The sequence below is a fragment of the Buteo buteo genome, chromosome 4, assembly GCF_964188355.1.
Source record: "Buteo buteo chromosome 4, bButBut1.hap1.1, whole genome shotgun sequence".
Classification (NCBI taxonomy): Eukaryota; Metazoa; Chordata; class Aves; order Accipitriformes; family Accipitridae; genus Buteo; species Buteo buteo.
This window is the reverse complement of record NC_134174.1, coordinates 64,688,345-64,714,054: the sequence shown is the minus strand read 5'-3', so window position 1 is coordinate 64,714,054 and position 25,710 is coordinate 64,688,345. Positions and strand designations below refer to the sequence as shown.

At 43.0% G+C, this 25,710-nt stretch overlaps 1 protein-coding gene and 1 long non-coding RNA gene across 6 annotated transcripts in view; one reads left to right on the top strand and one right to left on the bottom strand.

Moving 5' to 3' along the window:
- The window catches only part of TACC2 (transforming acidic coiled-coil containing protein 2), a 148,962-nt gene that overhangs the window by 84,742 nt on the left and 38,510 nt on the right, over positions 1 to 25,710 (bottom strand). For all 5 annotated transcript variants that reach the window (XM_075026544.1, XM_075026548.1, XM_075026545.1 and 2 more), the window contains 2 exons: positions 18,639 to 24,428; positions 699 to 824 (listed from right to left, as the gene is read on the bottom strand). In XM_075026544.1, the coding sequence (XP_074882645.1) occupies positions 699 to 824; positions 18,639 to 24,428 (5,916 nt within the window). The remainder of the gene's footprint in view (positions 1 to 698; positions 825 to 18,638; positions 24,429 to 25,710) is intronic.
- On the top strand, positions 6,395 to 24,405 carry LOC142030407 (uncharacterized). The gene is made up of 3 exons (XR_012650183.1): positions 6,395 to 6,610; positions 15,494 to 15,881; positions 24,286 to 24,405. It is a non-coding gene; the product is annotated as an uncharacterized LOC142030407 (long non-coding RNA).

Below are 25,710 nucleotides of genomic sequence, written 5' to 3'. Positions count from 1 at the left end.
ATTGCTACTTCAGACAACCAATTTAATGCGAGCTTAAATATATTGTGTATGTTTACACTCCACCGAATTCACAATGACTGAAGGGTAAACACACCCTACAAGGCTTCCTCTACCGTTGGCAGTTAAGACAAATTCATGTGCCCGAAGATCCTGACAACTCAACTGCCACCAGCACAAATAAAGCAACAGTTTCTCTTGTGAGTGCAAGTAAAAGCACACAAAAAGCCCAGTGTCCAACAGAGATGCGATACTTTAATGCCTTTTAATCAGCACTATACTGTTAAGGAACTTCTCAAAATTAAAGAAAATGCCCAAAGGATCAGTTACCTTGTACTAATCCAAAAAAAAGTATAAACACCTAAAAAAATAAGACATATATTGCACCTTCACATGGCATGACCCTCCTATATGCCAAAGTGATTCAGTCTCAGGGAAAGGTAAACGGCATCTTTCTTTGAAGGTTTTGATAGAGGGAGATTTCAATTCTGATAAAGATTTCCACTGACAGATGCTCCCCTGACTACAGACAGACTCAGGAAACCCATCAGCAACTGGTCATACCAGACATATATCCATCCACGAAGAGCGATAGCAATTTCTTAGCTAGCGCTGACCTCCGTGGTCCTCCACCCCCCCACATCAGCAAGGACTTTGCAGCTGCTTTCCACCACTCCAGCTGCAACGGCTCGGTACAATACCTTGCTGCAGTCAGCTCAGCAGCATCCACAGGGTCAACATTTCCATACACCGCAGAAACAGCTAAGGGTTGCTCAGAAGGATCGAGGGGAGAAGCCAACTGTATATCATCACCTGGCCCAGGAGGGCTGTGGAGAGAAAAGACATGGAAAAAGGCAGCCTTAGAGGTCTGAGTTATTGCAAAACTATTGTCATTTGGCTGTCTGAACCCCTGTACTTTAGCACGCGTATGCTAACTTGTGTGTTAGGGAACGCAGCGAAAGTTGGCGGTTTTAATACAAGTTGCTTTTGTGCACAGCTCTACTGTTCCCACCGGCCTGAAGTCACTGGATATTGTCTGTGTTACAACTGCAGGAGCAATGAGATAATACAATCCAACAGCATATTAACCCTATTTTACGATTTTAAAAAGCAAACAAGAAAACGAACTACTGCTTAAACAAGAGAAATGGCAAGACTTCCTTGCTCGGAAACCACGTAACACACAGGGAGCTCGAGCCAGTCCGGCTTTCACCTGCCACGGAGCTGCACAGGCGCTCATCAGTGGGAGCACAGTCAGACAAAGGTGTCCCTGGCATTGCAGGGAGCACATGCAGGGAGACAGCCAGCTTTGTCCCATACCTGGTGAAAGCTGGGTGCTGCCGAGTACTAAGTGGCTAAAAGAAAACAATTTGGAAACACACCCTTGAATCAATAAGGAAAGGAGCCTCACTGAAGAAGTGGGTTTCATTTGTTTTTAACAAAGACACCAAACCATAGGAACCCCCTGAAAACAATTTTTTTGTTGCTTACTTTGACCTGACTTTCCCATGGGCCACCCAGAGACCAGGGCCCTGGAAGTGTCAGTTCTCCCCAGAACTCACTGAAATCCTTAGGTTTTTGTAAAACATAAAATGTGACCTTTAATTGGGGTTCCAATTGGACATCTGCAGATTCACCCAACTGGCTCGGTTTCGAGGTGCCACTTTCCTGAACACCCTTCTGTTCATGTCGTTTCCAGTACTACCAAGTGAATACAACCCTCTACACAGATGGATGCTACCTTACGCAGACAGATTTGAGCAGAGGTGTATAAACTTAAAACTCTCACTCAGTCAGCTTTAACACTTGACAATTACTTCCTCACCTAACTGCAAATCCAATGGGTCAGTATGATTCTCTACCATAGTCTAATTTTGGTTCAAAGAACATAACAAGGAGTTAAACTGCACTATAATAATGTCAATATTATTCTGGTAACTTCACATGTCTTATCTAAAGGATTCTGTAAAGTAACATGTTCATATGGGAATAATCATTTGTCAAGATTGTTTTCTCATTTTTTATTTTATTTTTAATTAATTACACCTGTGATCCTTTATAAGCCAGTGTTTTTGCTTTTCATTTCCAGTGTTTTCACAGCATCATTCCGACTCGGTCCAGTTCGTTTGTCCATGGCATCCCTGACAAGCCAAGTGACGTTCTCTCCTCTGTTACACCAACACTTAACAAGAGCAGGGTTAAGCCACTGCACCGAGTGCAGTTCTCAGATGACAGCCTAGAACATTTGATTATTTTTTAAACTTACAATATTACTTTTATCTAATTACAATACTAAGCAATTAACTGTCCACATGTTCTCTGGTTTAACCACACCTGAGGGCTCAGCCTGTTGTAGGAAGCTTTGAGCTAAGACATTTACAAGTTCTAAAGTCCTTTAGCTTATTAGCATAAAAGGACAGGTTTCCACTCACAGTTAAGAGTTGCATATACTTCCAGCACAAACCGGGGTGCACCCTCTGCTTTGCCTCAAAACGAGTGTTTAGAAAGCAGATCTTGACAACAGGACATTGCAACTTCTTTGTTATATACACAAGGAGTCAAACGCAGATGGGCAGATCTTGTTCTGGCTACTGACAGAGCACTAAGGGTCTTTCCTGTGAACACACAGAAAGTACAGCACAAGCCAAAACTGCAACTGAAGCTGTTGTACTAGTGTACCCCAATCTGGCGAGAAACGCAGTGTTTGCCTGCCGCCATTCACTTCTGCTGTACCACCAACTCCCAGGCTGTGATTTTCAGACAGTCTATGAACAACGTAACTTGAAACTCGGGCTTGGGGAGGTGACGGCAAAACTGCTCATTGCTAAGCCACCTTGCTCTCTGCGGCACAAACAACGAAGCTATCCGAAAGCTGCTCAAACTAGTTCCACAACTGACATTCCTGGGCATCACAACTGCCTTCGCCTTGCAGGCGCCAGCCACCAGGTCCCTGCTGTAAGTCCTCTGCAGCAACCAGCCTTTTAGGCCAATTTGTTTCAAGAATGGAGCTCTGTAGAAAGGCCACGAGCTTTTTCCATTCCATTGCCTGAGTTCTGGGTCAAGTCTGGAAGAGGATCTACTTAAAATGACTTCCAAATTCTACTTATGACAAGCATGACTGAAATACTTTTCAAAGGAAAATACCTCACAGTTTAACAAGCAGTTGCTTACTAACAGCTGCAGCGAGCACACTAAATTCAGCCCGAAGACCAAGGGGTTCAGTCTGTTATTAGTGTGTCACAAGTGAAAGATGTTGCTCATCAAGTGTCCTTAGGCTCTTGAGTTTCATAATTTCACTTTTAAGGCCTCTACTTATCCTTGAAAAGAGATTTTCCAAGTCACTGTTAGAAGGCAGATACGCAAATAGCAAGTTTCAGACAAAGCTTGATCCATACTTGCCATTAAATAAATGAGAAATAACTGCATAAACCTATGTAATTTCTTCTGTTTAAACATAGGAGGTCTGACCTCTGGCTATGTAAGAAGCTTTCGAACCAAGGCAGGAAATGTATTTAAAATCTGTAAAAAAGCACAGCTTTAAACACACGGACACAGAGGCAAGCAGGGTCAGGTCCTCGGCGCCAACCTTGCGAACACAGCGAGCACTAGGTGCTCTGGTGGGTCCATTTGTTGCTCTCCTACTGACATCAGTGAGATGCAAACTCTAAAACCCCCATTTCACACTAAAGTTTTAAAATGTTTTGACACTGGTGCTGGAGACAGAAGGCAGCTACAGGTCTTGGCATTTTCTCCCTGTCCATGTTTTTCCAATCAGGAGAGCTGGATGTGGCTCCCTTTGAACAGTCAACAACAGCTCCAAGTTTACTCCAAGGGAAACCAATATGCATTTCAAGCCTTGCTATCTGCTAGTCCCAAACATTTGGTTGCTTTTAATGAGATAACGGTAAGATTTATAGATCCTGCTCTTACTCCAGAAATCTCTGGAAAATGCCACCAACAACCACAAGGCAGGACTGAGCTCTCAGCACTCTCATCACCCGCTACTTCATTTTCTTCAAGAAACAAGATGTTGCTCACTGGGTACAGCAAGGCTGATAGACAAAAGCCTCTAGATTTCATACTTGGCTTTGTAATAACTTGGGCCAAACAGGCAACTTTTTGAGCCTCAGTTTACACATGCATAAGAAAAAACAGTGACAGAATTTGCTATTTCTGATAAGTTCTTACACTGCAATCCTTTGCAAGGGAAAGAGATCTAGCAGCACCTACATCAGTTCAAATTCATTCATTGGAACACATTGTACCTTGCAAAATTTCATCCATTTTATTAATTCCTTCCTTCACAATATTCATTTTTGCCTTCTCATACTTTATTTTGTAGCTTATCATCTCATACATTAGCCACATTCATTGAAATAAACTTCAGGTATAGAAAATCCAACACTAACCTGCTATAGTAACTCTATGCACCTTTGGTATTCCTGTTCCATGTATTTTCATGATTATTGGGACTCCTGTCAATATGATTTAGCAGAGTAGGAGGTAAGAAGCTATTAAGAAGCTATTTCTCAGATCAGAAATCAACATTACTGGTATCAGAAACTAAAACTAATCTTGCTCAGTAAACAACTCAGAAGTGCTTCGTAAGATACCACAAACAAAACCCTCTTCCCCCCTCTGCCCATACTACTTCGTGTGAGGTAATTTAAGACCAATTTAAATATTAATAGAATTTTAGGAAAAATAGGAGATGCTAAGATTGAAATGGAAAGTCTGGGTTTATTTCCCAATGAACTAAGGAGACATCCATACAACCAAATGATGTCCCCACAGGGTGAGTCCATATGCTAGCAAAAGTTTTAAAAGCTCAGACACAGCAATGACTGGGGGTCACCAGTTACTTTTGCGGGTCACTATGCATAGATATAGCCAAGGTTTTACTTTTACCAGCTAAACATACACTTAGAGTCAAAAGTTCAAGTTCTGGGAAATATGCTGCCTTTTGTAAATGCAACAAAGAATTACTTATGCATTTAAATATGTGATTTTGGAAAAATCTCTCCAATTCCTTCCGTACTCTGAAGGGGAAACTATGCCTTAAGTGCCTCGCATCAGCACCTTGTATTTACACTGCAAGCCCTTCTGCATGCCTCAGCCAGGCTGAGTCCTGCTGAGCTGGGCGCTGTACAAACATAGTAATGAAGGTATCCAAGAGATGAACTGGTATGTGTTAATTAAACAAATAAAATCACTGTCATACAGGGGACACGTGAGTTTGATGTACAGTACTGTGCATGGCAGCATTTCTTCTACACTTACGGAAAAAAGATATTGCCACCAACATACCAGAACTGGCTCCTGGGGGAATTATTCCAGTGTTTGAGATTTACATGCTCTTCCTCTGAGCCAGACTCGAGCGATCAGCAGAACAGGTCTGGATGCTGGGTGACCATGTTCAGAGCGCCTAGGAAGAGCCTGCCCACCACAGCTTGGGCAGCACCTGAGTCACGCCTGTCCCCAAGGAAGGGAACTGTCATCAGCCTGGCAGAGCAACAGGAACCAGCTGCATCTCCCAAAGGCTGCGGGCTGGCTGCAGTCCATGCGGCAACGCACGACTGCCCGGCTCCGGACACAAGGCTGTGCTTGCAGCAACCAGGGAGTCCCTTCTCTGACTGCAAATTTCCATACTAAGAAAGTAAGAAAGGAAAACAAATGCAGAAACTGCATTCTGGAGAAATGAAAGCATCTTTTAAAAGACTTCCTGAAGGCAATACCCCACCTATGAAAAGCAACCCTAGAAACCCAGGTGCACAGCAGCTGGCAATCCCTGCAGGTAACTCCAAATTACCCGGCCAAGCAGGATGATAGTGCTATCGCTGTCAGGCAATCCGTGCACGTGATGATGGAGAGTAATTCTCAGAAGCCATACTTCTCTGGCAGTGCTTGTGGAAATCCTGACAAGATAGATAAGTTAATCTTGGCAGGGGATGGTGTTTAGTCACACATTACCTGAGGGCCTGGACTTCCTCTCTCACTCAACCAACCCTTCTTGCTTAGAGGTCCCTTAATTTTTGTAACACGTGTATCCAGATTGATCATTGGTCTAATTAGTCATAACCATGAAATAGAAAAAAAAAAATTGTTTTTTTGCCCGACTATTCTACATTACTGTGGTCGCATTAAAACCTAAAAGTTACGGTGAGTTGTTACATTAAACAAACAAATACAATTATTTTAGATTAAAAGACTTAAGGGGACCGAAACACGTGTTACAGTATTACTTCCTTCTCAAGCTAAAAGACGGACAACAGAAAGCCACATAAAAGTGTTAGAAGTATAAATCGTGCCTGCACAGGATGAATAAGCATATTTGCTGTAATAAGTGTCAACCATTATAAAAAGCCCATAACGTCACCACCGTGCAGCTTTTAGAGCCTCTGAAGGGCTCTCAGTCACGTCCTGATGTCCTTGCTGCTGAATTCAAAAGTTTCCAAATTCCAGCTAGTAAACCTGAACCAGAAGTTTCTCAGCGCGACCGACACCCCCCCTCGCCTCCCGCCAAGCCTCCTCACCCGCTGACACTCCGGCCGAGCAGAAACCCAACCACAAGCCATGGCAGAAGCCACAAAACCATCCAGTCCCTTCCTTAGAGGTACGGAGAGTTAATCCTCTCCCAGAGCTGGAGGCAGCGCTGGGTGAGCAGGAGGGTAAAAACTCGGTAGAAGTGTTACTTTTCGAAAAGTTGTTCAAAGGAAAAAAAAAAGGGGAAGGGGGAAAAAGTGCAATAATCTTTTGAGAGGGAAAAAAGCAGCGGTAAACAACAGCTAACTTTTAATTTCTGATACAGGCTGTAACTGCACATTGCTTTTGTTATTCCCTTGGCTAACTTTCCCCTCGCAAGTGTCTACTTACCAAGGCCAGAAAATAATCACCAGCTTTGCTATTCTCAGTCATCCTCGGTTCCAACACAACAGCCCGCAACAGGCCCTCAGTTTAACACGAATTCCCTCTACTTCCACCATCCCGGGTCGGCAACAGCAGCTCTTGCCCCACGCCAAACCCGACACCCCCCCCGGCTGCGGCAGCTTGGGAGAGAGCTGGAGCTTTACAAAAAAAAAAAAAACCAAAACAGGCCGATGAGTTAGGAGCCTGGAGCTGCTTCTCGGAGGCTCCTCCCATGAGGCTCCCTGAGGAAAGGCCGCAGCCACCGAGCCTGCCGCGCCCCGCGTCCTCCCCCGCCGGGGTCGGATGCCTCCGACCCCGGCGGGGGAGGACGCGGGGCGCACCCCGCTGCCGGAGCGCTGGAAGCTAAACCGAGGTGGAGAGACACACATAAAGGACCCCGCATGCTGCCCCAAAGCCGTGTCTCCCACGTGGGTTTTGTTCCTTTTTTTTTTTTTTTCGGGTTTTGGCGGTGGAATTTCTTCCAGGACTTTTTGAGTCACGACCAGCCGATGGCTGCTCGGAGTTTCCATCTGCTGCGGGTGGTGGGGGGGGGATGTGGACGGATTAAATTACGATGTATGTAACCCTTAAAGCGTACACAAATACCTCCTCACAATTTAAAAACCGCTGAAGCAGAGCCTTGCTTAATTGGGGGTGGTTGGCAACTTTTTCAAGTTTCAGGATGCAGCAATGATGTTTGGCCCAACATTAAAGGTAATTTTTTGAAGGTTTCAGGATGCAGGAAAAGTTTTTAACAACTTCCACTGAAGCTTTAGTTGTTTATAGCTGTAAATTTTAAACAAACCTTTTTATTGCTACTCTAATTCTTGTGTTAAGTTCCAGCTCCTAAAGTCACACAGGTTTTCTTATAGGTTTCGTTACCTATAAGAAAATGGAGCAGTTTTAATTACTTGTGTGTCCTTATTAATCTCTTAAGTTTCCTATGGGTTTATTACAATACAAAAGAATGGCTTCACAGGTAATTAAGTTTTTGCATTGAGATACACCAAATTGCATATACAAGCTGCCAGCACCCAAGGAATTAATTGAGTGTCTACCCAGGGAGATCATTATCGTGTGTATAACATGTCATACAATAACTATAGACTAAATGTCTATAATATCTATCCCACAGTAAGACAGCTGGTAGATTCATTGCTTATCAAATGCCCAATCGAGATATTTCAGATAAAACGCTGGGGCTACAGTGCCTTAATTTAGCCGAGTTAGTTTCCCAGCTGACGCCATGTGCATTCTGCCCAAACTCTGGACATTTAACTGTGGTGCCAGCTACACCTGCTTGGCTGACAAAACTAACATTTCCTCTTCTTCAGAACTCAGTCCAGCTCTTGGCAGGACTGTGCATCTCCTTTTAATGTTAGGGTACAGTAATGATACCACTTGGACCTCTCAAAGCATCAGTTCAGAACTAAGTCTCAGGTGGAAAAGGTATTAATCAATTTTTAATTTATTTTTTTTTGACTCTTGAACCATTTCTCCTTCTAGCCCTTGTTTGATTTTAAGAGCAAAAGAAGGAAACAGATTTTTGACCAGGTGAATTTGGTGTTACAGGAGACCTTTCTTTCACATCTAGTCTGAAAGCAGATGACAGGCATTTCCCCTAGACGTGCTCATTGCTGCTTTTAGCAATTCAGATACCTGTACAGGAAATAGAAGAACTTACCAAATGCCCCCCGGAGACCAAATCAGATACTTAATGGGTGAAAATGCTGACAAACATGTAGACTACCAACGTCACCTGGGCTGCAAGGTATGGCTCATCGAGGGGTAAACACCACGTACGGTACGATATGCTTTGGAGATTTCACTTGGTTGCCGGACTGGGAGCCAGTAGCATCCGCTCTGACAGCAAGAATTAAGGTCAAGCTGAGAGTTTCTAGGGAGAGCAGCTCTCTCATATCCTGCCTCCCAAGCAGCAGGAAACCAGGCATGGAAATAGTTACCGTGATTTCTGATACAGGTACAGGCATTCAGCCACCCTCTCATTGGGGCGGGGGGAACTAAACTTTTGTCATCTGGAAACCATTTCACAAATAGCTTCTGCAGGTATAACAGCCCGGGGCTGGGGGGGAGACCCCGCAGAGAATAAGATTCATTAAAATAAATTTTTATTTTCTTTGCAAGCAGCATTTCAGTCTGGTGCAAAGCTGTGGACACAGACTAGCTACTTTCCTGCTAACAAAACCAAAGTTAGCATTTTTTTGAATGAAACGGTCATTTTGCTCAAATAACATGCCTCACCCTGTTTATTCATTAGCCTTCTGCTGTACCAACCCCCTTTCACCTACTGCTAAACAATCTCAACACACCTTTGTTACAAAACCATTTTCACCTTCCTGCCGGTGCCCTCTACTACTTAAACATAGGAAAACTGATACGCAGTAACTCCGGGAACACGGTGCTAAGGTGTGCTTGATTATCTCATTTTCCTGTGCGAATTAATTAACCTGCGTTAAGAGAAGGCTTGGGGGAGGAGAGAGGAAACAAGCTGAAAAGCAACAGGAAAACAAGAGATAAGCAACCTCCCAGCAAGGCTGGGGAGACAATTACAGGACAGGGGCTGACTTTCAGGCTGTAGCCTGCAGTGACACGCTGTCTGGCTGAGGCTGGGAGCCCGCAGATCAAAGAGCCGCGAAAGCAAGTGTTGCAAAAGATTTCTCCGGAGGGTCGGAGCCGGATTGGAGCGGTGAGAGCCCTGATGAGAGGGACTCAGCGGCTGGAGACGTCCTGCGGGATGGCCTCGCTGGAGCCCGGGCCCTGCCCTGGCTCCCAGGGAACAGTTAGCCTCAAGGAAAGGCCAGAAAGCATCAGGATGGCTTATACTGGGGGGGGATTGTTGTTGTTTGTTTTTTTAATGTAGATCCCAAACGTTTTAAAAGAACACCAGTATTTTGCATTTGGGTGAAGGACTTTTATCTTTGCTAGATCCCCACTTTTTCCTTTTCTACATATGTTTGTGTCCATGAAAATAACATTTATCAAGCTACATGTGAGAAGTTAGGTTGCAGTCTTAGGGGTGGACAAAACCCTAAAAGAAATAATCGTCTTTTTAGTTTGGCAGTGCTAAGTAGTTCGTGATACAGGTACAATTAAGTTCCTGTAGTGATACTATAGTTACCCAACATTACATAGGTACGTGGTTATGGAAGGCAAGGCATATATATATATATATATATATACACTTCACCCCAGCTTCCACATCCCACACCGCTCCTAACTGCAGGACCGACACATGAATAATCTCCTCAGGTGTGCAACATTTTTACCTTACGCTTAGGAAGATGGGAAACTGAATTACAGAAAAATTAAAGGTACTTAAGTTCAGTACCTCCAGAAGTGCTGGATTCCAGGACATCCTTTTAGGTTGTGTTTTCAGAAGTCTGGACTATGACTTGAAAAATGTCATCAGAGACGCCATCCTTCAGCCTGTGCTCCATGGTCATGCTTTAAGACCATGGGTGGATACCTGGTGAAAGCTTCCGCTGGGACACTGTACTGCTAGTGGTGACCCATTCTGCCCAGCTCCTGTGAATTCGATCTGAGGGTTTTTCCCATAAATGATGTCACTTTTGCCAAACCAAAGCGCTTGGGGGGAGCATGGGGAATGAGTCAGTCCTCAAAAAAACTGTGAAAAACCCATGAAATAGACTTGGAAACAATATTACATTAAATAAATGTAAAAACAAACCCAAAACCAAAACAAACAAAAAACCAACCCACAGACCCACACAGTTTTCCTTTTAAATTTGCATTATGTTTTTTGAAAATACAGGATGAACTCAGATCAGATTGTCAGGTTTTTCTGTGCAAGCATGGAAACAAGGCTTACTCTTCTCTAACTCTTTAAACTGAGGTTATCACTAGTCTATCAGCAAATACAAATATTACAATATTTATGATAAACTTGCAAAAAAGCTGGCAAAACAAGCAATGCCTAAGTTTTGAACAATAGGGCTGCATCATGTGACTGATCTTTAAAAAAATGCGCATGTGTGATTTTAAATTGTTCTTTGTGAAAACTTAGTTCCCATTTTTAAGGCCATTTGCAACAAAGAAAACCATATAAATATACTTCAGTCTGTTTAAAATTAAAGAGGGGTTGCTCTTTTGCATTTCCTAATCAGAGGTTCCTAGACATACACTCTGCAAAACCACAGACCCAATTAGCTGCAGAGCAGCCTGGCTAAGATTATCCAAGCTGCTTCTGTAACAAACACCTGAACTTTATATTTCCACAATGTTCCACATACAAATTGCCCACAACCATCATTTGTGGTGGCTGAAATTCAGGTTGTGCAATTGCTAGCAAATTTTAGTGGCCAGGCTTTGGGAGGGCTGTCTCTTTAAATTCCCAGACTTTTACCTTAACCATCTGCTTTGAAAAAAAGGCAAGTTTAATGTTAACCCATAACATTTTGGAGGATCAAAGTGATGGGAACCTGCCATTTTGCAAATTTCCAAATAAGTAAGATCAATTTTTAGAAAACTCTAGGCTAGACTCAAAGCCTCACAAATTCCAGTGAAAATTTCTCTAGCAAACCAAGTTTATTTGGAGTTTCTACCAGAAGAACAAGATTTGAAGAATGCTGCATGCAACAGAAGTTTCATGTACCATCACAGCATTCAAAAAAAGAAAAAAATAGAAGATGTGGAAAATCTTGGAGACTTTTAAATATTCAGCAAAACTAACGCTACATTTTGACACATTTAATGACATTGTTAAGAAGGGGTGATGGAAGTTTTAAGTGTCCATTTATTTCCATGACAGCTAAAATTTTTTCCTTAGTTGTTAGAAACTGAGCAATGCATACATAAATGCTTTTTGCTTTCATTCCAGGAAACAAATCCAATCCTCTCTGTCTCCTGCAGAGTTATTCTTAGCTGGCTTTGATATTTCTATCAGCTAGGAGAGCATAACAATGTTATCATACTAACAAATTCCAAAGATTTTACATAAGCCCTTGAGTGCCTTAAAAAAAAAAAAAAAGCTTTATTGATTACACTGTGTTTCATTAGCCAAAGGAGCTAGGAAAAATGGGCTGAAAAAGAATAAAAAAGCAGTTTGTTGAGTTTCAGTTTCGTGAAGCAAGTGCTCCGTGGTTTTCAGAGCATCATTTACAAAGAGAAACCAAGCTTTACAGGTTTGAGGTTGGAAAACACCAGGTAGTTCAGGCCAACAAATCATTCAAATCCTACTTGTCTACATACAGCCTATTTTCCTAATATGATTTATCAGTTGAAACAACTAGACACCCCCCTTATTTAAGCAAAGCAAGGATAACTGGGCGCATAGTGCTCGTAGGATGGCCTGGGTGAAAAAGGATCACAGGACTGTACAGCATTCTCCCTGGCTGATCCGTTAGAGGCTCGGGGCCAAATTCTTTGCTGATATCACTCCACTGGCACAGAGATTTTGGCCCAACATTTACTGGCTTTAAGGGTAGGCTGCAGCTGTAGCCACCTCTCACACAGCTGTCTTGAAAGGAACGTACCAAGAGGTAAAGAAAGTAAATTAGTGAAATCAAATTGGAAACAACCTTGCAGAGTCTTAGGACACTTTCAGACAGCTGGTTATTTTACTGAGGACCGTGGATGAATGGGACAGGTACTGAACAGGGAGAGTAGGGAAGAGGAAGGATTAAGCCTGGGTGAACAAAGAAGAGTTCATCAGGAAATGCTTAGTCTGGGAGCAGATCCCAAGCACTTTTCAGCAAGGAGAACAAGATTAACATAACATACTAGGGCTGCTTCTTGACAACAGCACAGAATGGTGGCACTCAGCATTTCACAGGGACCTTAGAATCCAAAACAATTAAGGCTTTGATTGGAGCAATTAACATTTCTACACTTATTGCAATTTGAGATGAAGAGCTTCTTATAGGCCAAAGAGACTCTTGTAAGAATTAACCCATCAAGGTGACTGTAGATGAACAGGCCCAAACAGATCCATATAACGATTTTTGACTTTTCAGAGTACCCAAATGTTAAGGAATAGCAATATCTAAATAAGCCCCACCTGCTATTAGCAATGCACATGTGGGCTTCCATATACCTGGACCAATATTGATAAGACAGGCTCCAAGGACATCAACATAAAACATAGCTGGAGGAAAAACAGAAACCAAAGGATGAGGCAAGTACTACAGAGTTCTGGCTCTTCAGACATGTCTCCAGAGGAGTCTCTGTTGAGAAGCACTAGTGCAATGCAAGCATGCCAAGATGCAGAAAAACTGGAAGGATGCCACATCCAAGTCATGGGGAATATGCCTGTATCTGTAATTGCTGTTCTCAGAGCTGCCCTGTGTGGGGTTCAAAGCTGGGGCTAATCCTACTTTGCATATCCTATTAGAAACAGGGACAGTGGAACTAGCTCCATGGTATCCAATGTTGCAAGAAGCCAGAAGACACAGGGTTGGAATAGAGAAAATACGGGGATCTGTAGGATATGCAAAAACAATTTTGAGAAAATAGGCAGCTTACTTGGAAGAAGCAAGGTTGACAAATACATCTGGGGAAAGCTAATCAGAAAAAAAAGTAATCTGAAAGTAATTTCTATCTTAATGAAAAAAGATGACAAAAATTGATGCTAAACTGCCTGTCCAGATATTGGACAAAGTATTACAGTGTCCATGCTGGATTTCTTTAGCAAATGCCTGTATTTGATTAAGTGTCATTTATTGAGAAACATAGAAGTATGTGTGAAAAAAGTAGCTCGTGTATCATCCATCCATGTCATTCTGTGTTACAGAATGTTTTCAATGCAGCAAGAAGTATGAGCCATTTGGCAGGACCAGAGATTATTTACTTCTGTACTTTTGTGTAGCAGAAGCATACGTAAATAAAATAAAAAAATAACCAGCATGGTATCTCTTACCTAGTTTTCCATTGGTATGTGCTTGAGTACAACAGGGCATACTATCAAATCAGCATTTTATAAATACTTTACATTGACTTAGGCATTGCCTAAAACAGTGGCCAGTTCAGTCAATGGCATCCATTACAGTAGATGGCAAAACTCCCTTTCACTTCTTAGAAAGCAATGTGAGATACCCGTTGGGTAAGAGTAAAGTTATCTTAATTTTACTCTTCCATGAGTAGAAAAATACCAAAATTAAATATTGCAGACTTCGCACAGACAGAATTCCCACAGAACTCCCCATCCAGTTAATTTACTTAAGGACTGCTAGCTGAGCTGCTTGCATCTACAGTTGCACCTACTAAGGATAACAATGACAGTAAGATGGGAGGGAAATAAAGAATTCAGATGCAAAGGGAGAAGGGCAGGTGAGACCGCCAGCCTGATTAATTTTGTGCATTTCATTTATGTGTAAATCACCTTCAGCTGTTTTCCCCTTTGTTTTGTGATCCTGAGTTGCTACACGCCCGACTTAATTTTGGAGTTAAAAAACCCAGGGAAATAAAGCAAGCTGCATAATCACTGTTTTGATAAGTTTCCTTTTAACTCCAAACTCTTGTTTTCAGATGCTAACAACACAAAGTCTTAGTGCTCAAAACCCACTTGACTGATCTGAAAAGCAGTTCTACATTCCATACCTCATTCAGCAAGACTGTTAAAATATTTAATACTGTATTTGTTATGCAGACAAAAAAGACCAAGTCAGTATTTACTAAGGAGTGAACATTCTTTTCAGACTTCTTGAACTTGCCAATTTTTGATGGCAAAAGCAAAGCATGAAGCAAATCCAAAAGTATGTCTGGACCTATGCATAGGACATAAAGAATATTTTTCAAGTAGCTTTGCTGATGCTAACTGCTGCAACGTACTTCCCATGTAAGAATATTGTTTAGATTTATAAGTGATGTAAGTTAATGCAACAGAACTCTCCGTTCTCTAAAAACCAATGGCAGCGATAAGAGAGTGCCTACAATATGGTGCTATAGCTGGGAAAGGGCCCTCCTGGTGGAGTTTCTTGGAGTGTCAAAACTGTTAGGAAACACTTGTCCCCAAAGCAGCTCAGTGCCACAGCCTCCTTGCCCTTTACAGCTAGCTTTATGTGCCACTCACATAGTGAGGGGCAGGTCAAGGTACAGCCAGCAAGGAAGGTTCAGGCACCACAGAGAAAGAACGAGCACCTGCATGAATACAGCTTTGAAAGCACTGCATCTTGTCTATTATCTGCATAGACAGGCTGGAATAAGGATTGCTTCTGCAGCATAAGCTCCAGAAGTCAACTCAATCTGCAGTAGCACCAGAAGCTCTGGGAACACCAAGCCTGCACAATGCCCTCCTGCATTCGAGGCCTGTGAAGGCACTTGGCACTGCAGCGAGCACAGCCCATGCTGCTCTGCACAGCCCATGCTGCTCTGCACAGCAAACCGGTTCTGCTGAGGGGTGCAGAGGAGAACCTCACCTTACTGCAAAATGAGTGTCATTGCTTGCAGCATGCTTGTGGCTCCTTATGCTCTTCCCTCAGTAGCACGCCCAGCTCCAAGGCAAGCCTGTGAGCATCTCCGCAACCCTGGAACACCCAAAGGCCTGTAACAAGCTGAGTGTTTTGCCAAACCAACAAATCAATGAATGATGCAATCTGTTCTCTGTACCTTACAGATGCACATCTGGGAATGACTTCACAGCCTCCACTTCAAAAAGCTCCCTTGGCACTTTTTCGAAGAGGCAATGGCAGTTTGCATGTACCAGCCAGCTGAAGTACAGGAAGTTATCAAGAACTCCACGCCACCTCTAAACATCCCTAAAATTTTGCCATCATTTCCAGTTTTGTTCCGTGCTCTGCTCAAAACCTGCCATAGCCCATGATGCAAACAGGAGCATTTCAGTGGCATAAAGTATAAGGACTCCCTGAACATACATGAACCTCCTCTCTCCCTCCATAAAAGAATGAAAATGAATGCCTGTAGACACTACAAAAGGAGAAAAAAACCCTCCTGATCTTCCTTTCCAAATAAAACAGCAAAGTGGAGTCGCTGGGTGCCCAATAGTAAGTGGAAGGACGACATTTTGATGCGCAGATGTGGCCTTCACAAACACAGGTTTTCAGTCACAGATTTGGTAGAGAGATGGAAATGTCAAAACCATCAAAAAAAGGGTTATTTTTACTCCTTTTCAGTGCTGACAGACAGGTTTGCCAAAATCCAACCTTTTCCTATTTCTGCTAATAGCACAGCCGTACTTCCACAAGAAAGTGGGGCTAATGCTTCAGCCACCACCTCCTTTCCAAAAATAATTGTCCTTTTTACTGAAGATTTGAAGGGAAGATTTTGATGCTATACTACTGCCTTCAGACATAAAGGCTTTTCTTACTAGTTGACCACTGTCCCACTCCTAAAGGAGGTGGGGGCAGGAGTCACTGCACACAGTTCTTGGATCTACTGTTCATCACAAGTCCACCCTCCTACCAGTGCCATAGCCACGAAGGAAAGAAATTCCTTTGCTTCCTCTAGAGGAGGAAATCCTAACAAGGATTTAAGAGTCAGATCACACAACTTTGGCCCCTTATCCACAGTTCAGTGGGGTTTCAACATAAGAGATCTTGTAAGACATGAAGCTATACAGAAGCAGGGGGGGGGGGGGGAACAATGCTGAAATAATTCAGAACATGCCATTTCCTTCTCCTAAATATAATATACTTCTTACTACTATGTATTTTGAGAGCTGAGGAGGATTCTTTCTCCCTGGAGTTCTTCCCATCAGGCCCAAATGCCCACAGTCAGCTCTTAAAAATGTGCACCTTTTTTTGCATGGCTATACTGTTTGTCCTCTGTAAGGGTTATAGGGCAATAAACAACTGGAAACCACACTGCAGCAACAAGTATTGTGACCAGAGTACACAGGGTATGGGCTACAGCTTAAAATTCAACTATACAAAACCAGTTTTAAACTCAGAGGAAAAAAACTGTGTTGGACCCGCTGAAGGCAGACCAGCCAGCTCAACTAATGCTTTCTACTTCTCTTTTGTATTATACATGCATATTCCTCTAAGAAACGAGCCTGATCAAAAGCAGAGACTCCTCTCTACCTCTGAGAGTCCCCAGTGTTTAAGTCTGCAATACCGCAATCGCGTATGGCTCTGCACGCAGTATCTCCTGCGTGCGTATGCACACTTGGTATGTGTGTGACACCACTTACAGCTGCAGTCCAAAAGTAGCAGCTGCCTGTTGATACAAACCCTCACGCTGGAAAAACAGGTGATAATGAATTCTTAGAGCATATGCAAGTATTAAGCAACTACTCCATGAATTGCCAGCAGCTGTTTCAAGAACCCTGCCCTGCTTGCCACAGGTATTTATTTAAAGTATGATACCCACCCTGATATAAAACACATGTGTAGACATATACATGTACTGCCCCATAGTCCCTCAAGGCTTCTGAACCAGGCCATGCCAGCAATTTGTTTGGTAATTTCAAAGCTACCCACTACGAAGCTTCCCATCATATAAAGGGAAACAAAAAGAAAGGAAAGGAGCTAGAGAGAAATAACAGGGTCTAATTGTCTTGTCATTTTATAGACAGATCCTTAAAAGAAAGTCATATAGCTGTTCAGACTTCCAATACTTCTAATATTCTCCTAATGTACATTTTACTCACACAATTAGATCATAGTCAGTCTCTGTCCCAGACTCACATACAACAGGAGGAACTCCCCCACATTTTCACAACAGAAATACTTCAGCTATTTTCACTTACAATATGGTTTTATCATTTTAACCTTTAAGGAATGTGGCACTGAAACATTTCCCCTCCTTATTCAGCTAGTATCATCTAATTTTTTGATAATACCTATAAAGATTCCATCTATGCAGACTATTCATTGATGTTGTCTGAAATAGGTCAGCTTTTCACTGTACCCTTCCGCTCTGCTGTTGTCTCTTAGCAGTTACAGCTATAGCTGCCTCCTCCGGTATGGGAAGGAGAGGGACAGCCTGCAATAAAGTTGCTGAGGTTACAGAGGAAGCAGTGACATGACTAGATAAAGGGAAAGCACCTGTTCTAAGATCATAATTCTTTTGAATTAACTGCACATCAAACTAAGAATTCAGACAGCAAAGTAGAAACTCACAAACAAAAAGTCTTAACTTTATTAAAGCAGTTACTGCTAGGTTTGGAAAATAAAAAAGCCAACAACTCTTAGGCTCCACAAATCCCAGCTAAGAAGAATTCACATCTGAAACAACTCTGTGTCATTAAAAACACTGAATAACACAGTGATCAAAGGCACTGTCAATACAATTATATTATACAGGAGGATAAGTGGGAGGCCTAGACAACTAACAGTGTGAGTAATTGGGTTATACTGTAGGCTTGTTTTTAAATACTGCAATCCACCATGTGAATGCTGTAGGTCTCATTTAACTGGGTCACCAAAACTTAGGCAAAAGCCTGCTAACTTAAGGCTAGGAAGTGCTATCTGTTTGCCTAACTTTAGGCTATGAGATGTGAACACTGGGAAGCATAAACAAATCCACACAGGTAAGGGCAGGAATCTGGACCAGCAGATGGAACAGGTAAGAATTGTGGTCCTCAGCTTTTAGGACCCCTCTGCCCTTACAAATTATTTCAAATTTCTTTCACATAGTCTACATTTAGAAGCAACATAAATTTAACAGAAATTTAAGAACAGAGTAAGTGCCATGCCCTCCCAAACCTCCCAGACAATGGGTATCTGCCTTGAAAATTGTATCCCTATCAAGCCCCAGGGTCCTGACAACCATTTCACATAGTAATTTAAAGTAAATACCTTTCAGTAGGTAATCCTGCTACAGCCATGTCTTGAAGTTCATTGAGGTCAAGGTTCTTAGGCTCAGTTAATGCAAGCGGTGATAGCTTTCTTTTGGCATCCTGAAGTGAGCTTTCATGTTCTGAATTCATCTTGCTCCGCTGATTTTCAGCAACAGTGAGATCTGTACATGCAGATTGCTCACCCTGCTCCATCACAGGAACGGTTGGAGAGTGATTTTTGTACGGGTCTGTCTCCTGCTCTTCAGTGCTTGTGTTTATAGCTAAGTCATCCTCACCAGTGACTAACATCCTTGCAGTACCTGTTTCGGGAATGTCTCCAGCTTTTTCGTTACCTGCCTTTGCTGTGCCTAACACTATGTCATTGTTCTCTTTTACATCTCCCTCAGTCATATTGCTAGATTCTAGTTTAGAGTCAGTTTGCAAGCAATCATCCTGGCTTACTTCATTTTTTAAGTAAGCTATTAAACCATGCATGGTCACTTTCTTTTCTTGCTGTGCATCTTGTGAATTTTCCAATGTTTCCAAGCATTCCCTGTTTACTGGATCATCCTGTATCATCTGCATGTTATTCTGAGACTTAATGTCATGCATAAAACTGCTGCGAATGTGTGTCTCCTGATTTTCCCCAGGTAACACAGTAAAATTGTCTGTCAACTTTTCATGATTGTAAGATCCTCCTGGGACAAGTGTTGAAGCTGCCATGTCAGAGATGCTCTTGGCAATGTCTGGATCACTGTACTCACTTTTCTCCTCTTCATTTGGCTTAGGATCCTGGCACTGTTCAGTAGGAAGACTTACATCCTCTTCAGATGAAACTGGTTCTGCATTACAGTCTGTAATTAAGTTATTTCCCTCTGCGGTAGCAGCATCTTCTAAGTCCCTCTTCTGTGCATTGCCTATAGAGATAACAGCTACAGTGGGCTGTTGCTTACTGTCAGAATATGCAGGGAAGTTCTCAGCTGCTGCCCCATCAAATGAAGCCGGTCCTTGCTTCTTTATCTCTAAGCTTATTAGCGATTCAGGATCAACGCCACTAGCACACACGCCTTCCTTTCTTTCCATCTCACTCCTCTCTGGATGCTCAGTGGTTTTGTCTGGCTTGTGCAGATTTTCCAGAGCACATTCAGCAGGTGTAGTGCCATCCAACCTAGGGACCACTTCTGAACAGCTACTGGGCTGCCTATTTTTCTCAGTGTCCTGGTGGCTTGCTGGTGGCAGCTCTGCCACTGTGCTTTCTTGTTGCAGAGATTTGCCCTTGGCAGCTTTGCAGGAAGCCTCAGTTGCTAAAGACCACTCTTGCCCCTCTGCTTCTGAGGTGCCCTTGGGAGCTCCTTTGCTCGTCTTACTTGATTCTGAAAAGTTCTCAGCACCGCACAGTTCTGCTGTATCCTTGGCCCCTGGACTTTGCTTGAAGCCTGCATGGTTTTCAGACAAAAGTTGGGGTAATTCAGCACGCAGTGTGCTGTGGACAGTTTTTTTAAATATCTGGCTGATATGCTCCCTGAAGTCTGGGAGGCTGGAGCCAATGTCCAGAGAGCTGCAAGTCAGAGCCTCATGCTCCCTTCCAGAGTTCTCTGCAGACTGCTCAGAAATACTGATCTCTGCCCTGGTTATGTTATTATTCTCTTTTGAAAGCTCTTCCATTTTTTCTGAATTCCCAGGTTTCTCTAAGATCTTACCGTACTTGTCATCTACGCAGATATTGGTTGCAATTTCCTCATTACAGCCTTCTTGTTTACCAACAGATGAAAGGCTCAGCAGCTTCCCTTCTAGAGTAGGGAGAGCTAAAACAGACTCTGCTGAACTGTCACTTTGCTGTTCTTTGAAGTTTACCTCACTTTTTGTTTCTTTGGATTTAATTGCAGATACCTCTTTCTTTGGCTTCTCAGAATTGAATTGTGATAAGTTTCCAGTACTCTGCCCCACATTTAAAGTCTCTGGTGGGGCTAAACTTCTGTCTCCATCACCCTGAAAACTTTGGTCTGGAACATCTTTTTCATTCACACGCATACTCCCCGCAGAGCTGTTTTCTGAATTTGCTGTTTTACCTGTGCTTACCCTGGGTGAAGGACCTAAGTGCACAGGCACCTGAGAACCTGCAGCAATCTGCAAATCAGAATTAACTTCTAAGGCATTTTGGCATGCTACAAATTCCAGCTCATTATTTAGTAATTCCCCCCCAGTACCATTGTTCATATTGTTTCCAGGTTGCTGGCTAGGATGGCTGAGTGCAGAGGTCCCTGTCGAGAGGGCTGTAAAATTTGCTTGACAATAACCAGGCTCCTCTGGTGTCTTTTGAATGCAGCTGGATTTATGTGACTTATCAGTGGGAATTACTTCCCCGTGTGCCTGTAATGGTGAAGGAGATCCTTGTGCCTCTGGACTTTTATCACTTTTCATGTTGCTTGTTTCTGCAACAGAAGCACTGTTCTCACAACTTATCTCCATGTTTCCATCTTTCCGGATGATTTCCAAATCAGCAGTCAGACCTTCAATCTTTATCAAATTTTTTGCCATTAATGGCATTTTCCCTTGAGTTTCTGGATGAGATATTTGAGGATCATTTTTCTCAGAATTATCAGAAGTATGTGCTATTTCTGTATCACTTGGCAAAGCCTGTGATATGTTAGTGGCACTTGCTGAATTCTGTGTCCCTGGAAGAGCGTTTATAGCAGCAGCATGGCTTTCACCAGTATTATTCTTTATCCTGCATACACTGCCTGCCTGTTCATTCTTGTCAGATTCTTTAGAAAATGTATCGCTATGACATGCTACTTCATGCTGACTAGCTGAGATCAAAGAATTATTATCCAGCTCGGGCTTGTTTGAGTTTTGCTTACTGCGGCAGTTTTCTTCTGCCTTGAGATCAGTTTTGTTTTGCTTGTTGCAATCTTGCAAATTAAGCATGGTCACACCAGAAGTATTTTGCCCATGTTTGCTGCTGCACATATCCTCTGACACCACAGCACTGTTTTTATCCTTGTCCTTTTCTTTTGCTGTGTCAGAGTCGCATTGGATCGGTGCTGTACCTAGCACAGAACGGTCTTTATTAAGGTTGTTTGAAATGTTTAGAGGTATTTCTGGTATGTTGCTGTGATTATTTAGGTCCAATGGCTGTTCAGGTTTTAGAGCCCCTTCTTTGTGTTCCTGATCATCTGCTCTTGTGACAGTTGTCAGACTGCTTTGCTGCTTCTGTTGTTCAAGTCCTGTATTTGAAATCCAGTCACTGTCACCAGCAACAGACACTGACTTCTCCATTTGCTCTGCTTGCGGAAGAGCAGTTGGAACATCTGCATTTTCCTGCAATTCTCTGACACTGCCCTCCAGGGTCTCTGAAGAGCTGCACGTGTCACTCTCAGAGGGACAGTTGTTTTCACTGACGGGGCTGTCACCCCCTTCCTCCACATGAACTTGCTGAGCAGTGAGTCCTGAAGTATCAACTACAGCTTGGGAGCCTTCTGAACAAGCCAACTGCATATTTCTGTGACTTTCTGCAGCCACTTGCTCCAGCTGAGCTTGCATCAGCACATCCGATTTGCAGTCATTTTTTAGCGCCAAATCTTTGTCCTCCTTCACCGCAGTTTGGCGTTTCTCCTGTTGAATACTCTCATTTTCTTTACCATTCACAGCACTGTTTTGTGCAGCTGCAGCTGCAGCTGCAGGTCCGTGTTCTGGATCGCTGTGAGGAACGTCAGTGATGTGACCGTTCTGTTCTTTGGTTTCCGAAACCTGCGAGGCCTCCTCAGTTTGTACAGCCATGCGATCCATAGTCCCTGCCAACTCATTTAAGCGCTGGAGCTTGAGTTCCGATTTGGACATTTTTGCACTTTCTTCTGACTTGCTATAGCTCTCAGGCTTTTCTTGACTCTCGGTTTTGCATTCAGATTCCAACACAGTTTCTCTAGCAAAAGCCTTTTCCCAGGACTCATCCTGCTTACTCTGCTTAATATTATTGTTCTCAGAATGGAGGAGCGGTGAACTGTGTGCACTGGCTAAACAAACCTTTTCAGTCCCGTTACAGCCTGGCTGGCCCAAAGTTTTGTCCTTTGCCTCAGTGTTAAAGCAATCAAAACTCAGTGGGCATTCCTCCCTTGGAAACTGTGGTGAAGCCACGAGCTTATTCTCCAGGTCATCTGTGGCAGCTGTTTTCTCTTCACTCATTTGCTGTTCAGGTTTACAACCAAGAGACTGTGAATTGTCTTCAGGCGATTTAAAGTTACTGTCTAAATACAGAGGCTTTCCCCCAGCTTCTTCCCCTAGGTCACCCGCTGAAGTCTTTTCACAAAGACTGAGTTCTTCAGGATTGTGTCCCGAGTGGGTATTCCCCATGTCCTGGTGGTGGCTACTAACAGAGTTCAATAGTTGTCTTTCTGCCCCACTTGACCCCTCAGGTAATTCACTGGTTTCTGTCACTTGTGCCTCCTCTGTTCTGATTTCGTTTTTTTCTTCTGTTACACCCGCCACGGTTTCTTTTTGATTCAGCTCTGTGGATCTGCTCAGAGAAGTACTTAATGCATATTCTTCCTGTAATATTCTTTTATCTACAAGGGAATTTTCCTTGGTGGGATTGATAATGCTTTCTGTTTCAGAAAGTGTGGTGCTTTCTCCAGACACATCATCAGCTTTTATAATTTCATTGCTACTGGCTTCATCTTTTGGGCTTTCAGTTGTGACAGCTGATTTTTGTTCTTCCTTTTGCTTAAACGATAAAGGCACACTGACATGCTCGGCACTAACAAGCTCATCCTCCTTTTGAAGCTCTCTTTGAAAAACGGGTTCATTTTTTTCAGAGGCTGTTTTCACTGCTTCACTCCTCATTGGATCTTGAGAGTCATTTCCAGGCACACATTCCCTCGAAGGCTCTTCAGGCTTTGGTACCAGGAAGAGACTTGGAGGGTTAGAAGGCAAATCTGACATTAAAGTACAGGCTTCTGATTGCTCCTCTTTGCTTCCAGATAGAGCTAGATTTGCCTCATCCCCTTTAGCTGTTGTTACAGCCCCCATCTGTAGATTACAAACTTCACTGATCTCAGTGAAGCCCTGAGCATCCACAATTGCTCCAAATTTTTCACTGTCTGAGCCTCCTGTTGCTGGATAATTTAGGATTAAGGTTTCCTTTTTCATTAGCAGACCCTCTCCACCATCTGTGTTCCGTCTACCTTGCTGCATTACAGTCTGCGGCTGACCTACTTCCAAAACTCCTCGCTCCTGCTTGGCCTCCTGAGCAGTAAAATAATCTGCTTCTTTACCCTGGGGAAACATGCTGACATGTGGTTCCCTCATGCCACCCAGCTGTTCACTCTGCCAGAGTGATCCTAATTCACTCAAACTCATTTGTGCTACTCCTTGCGTTTCTGTAATTGCTGCAGGAGGGCTGGGCTCTAGGCTTGGGTTTCTGGGATCATTCTCACTGTTTTTCATAGAAGCAGCAGCAATGTTGTCACATTTTGGGCCTCTGTCCACAGATGTGGTATGTGCTATTCCCTCTTCTTTGTCATTCAATGGACCCGATGATGGCACTGCTTCATTGCAATTTGAGGTTGGTAACTTGTCATTGCTTCTTGTAAGATCCGCTGTGACATGTTCCTTGGCACAGTCTGCAAAAGTCATTGAGATAGGCAAACTTCTCTCTCTTGCTTCTGCAGCCTGCGTTAAGAAATCAGAGCCTGTTTGTCCTCCATGTTCTTGGAAGATACTGTTCTGTCCTGTCACCTCTGAAGACACCATGCTTGAATTTGGATTGGATACATCTTCAGCACTGTAGCTACTGATGCCTTCATTACTGATGCTGCCAACAATGGAAATGTTTATTTGTTTCATGTCAATAAAGAAGCAAAGAATATGAAGCAAACGAAGCAAAGAACAAAAACAATTTGTGCCATTGATGTTTCAAAGCCATGCAGTACATGCACTGAGAAGCTGATAATCTGCTTTTAGGAGCTAAACCATCGGACACACATTACAGTGATATAAATGCTCATTAGTCTGGAAAATACGTCCCCAGTTTTACCTTACAGCCACCATGCTCATGGCATGCATTTTAACCATTCCAAAATCTGTCTCAAGTGTGGGGAGAGGGGACACACATCTAACAGACCAAGGGAGCAACATGGGAAAAAGTGGCAAAAATACTGAAAAAACCCATGAGTAGCTCAAGGAAAGGTTTTTAATTTCTGCTTCTATGAGACTACTTTGTGCATAGCTAAAGGCCATGCAATCCACAGTAACTGCTGTTGTATGGCTATACTTTTATTGCAGATTAAGAACGGCCCATCTGTTGAATATTTTCTTCAACTAATCAGCACAGTTGATTCTCACCAAAAGATCAAAGGTCTCACCCTGCCGAAGGACATTGCCATACAATGACACACACCCTATGAGGTCATTTTATTGCAGTGTTCGATTTCAGTGCATATAAGCTATAACCATTTGTATGATCTCTCTCCCCACCCAGCAAAGATAAGATAGAGTAAATGGAAGCAGAGACAATGTGGGTACACTAACTGCACAGAAGGAAAGTTATTTTTAATATTTTTCACATGCACTGTGTGGACCTCAGTTTCCGCACTTAGGTTCGTAGGTGATGAAATAGGTTAACCTTATCCTCTCCTTCACCTCCCTGGGAAGCCTGGGCATATTTTCATTGCCTTAGGGAACATGGAGTGAAATATCAATTCAAAACTGAACGTAGAATTGTACCTAGGAGCAAGGGGCGTAATTTACTTAACATCTCTCGCCCCTGCCCCCTCCCATCCAAAGCAAGATATACAGGCAAGACGTTGTCACATGCTCAGAGGTCAGTGTGACAGCATTGTGCTCTAGTTCCATAACTGCACAGAGAGGGGTCATTCATGGTGAGCCCATCACTGGAGTTTTGCCACAGCTTAGCAGTAACAGGCTACATTTCAGAAATTCAAAGTGCCCTACAGACTGGAGTTATAAAAGCTGCTTAAAACACCTTCTGTAAGGCCAAACATAGATTGGATTTTAAGTAATCTCCAGAAATCTGAGAAGCCTCTCTCCCCTTCTCTGCCCAAGTTTTATGCACAAAATACTTGACCGAAAAGTGA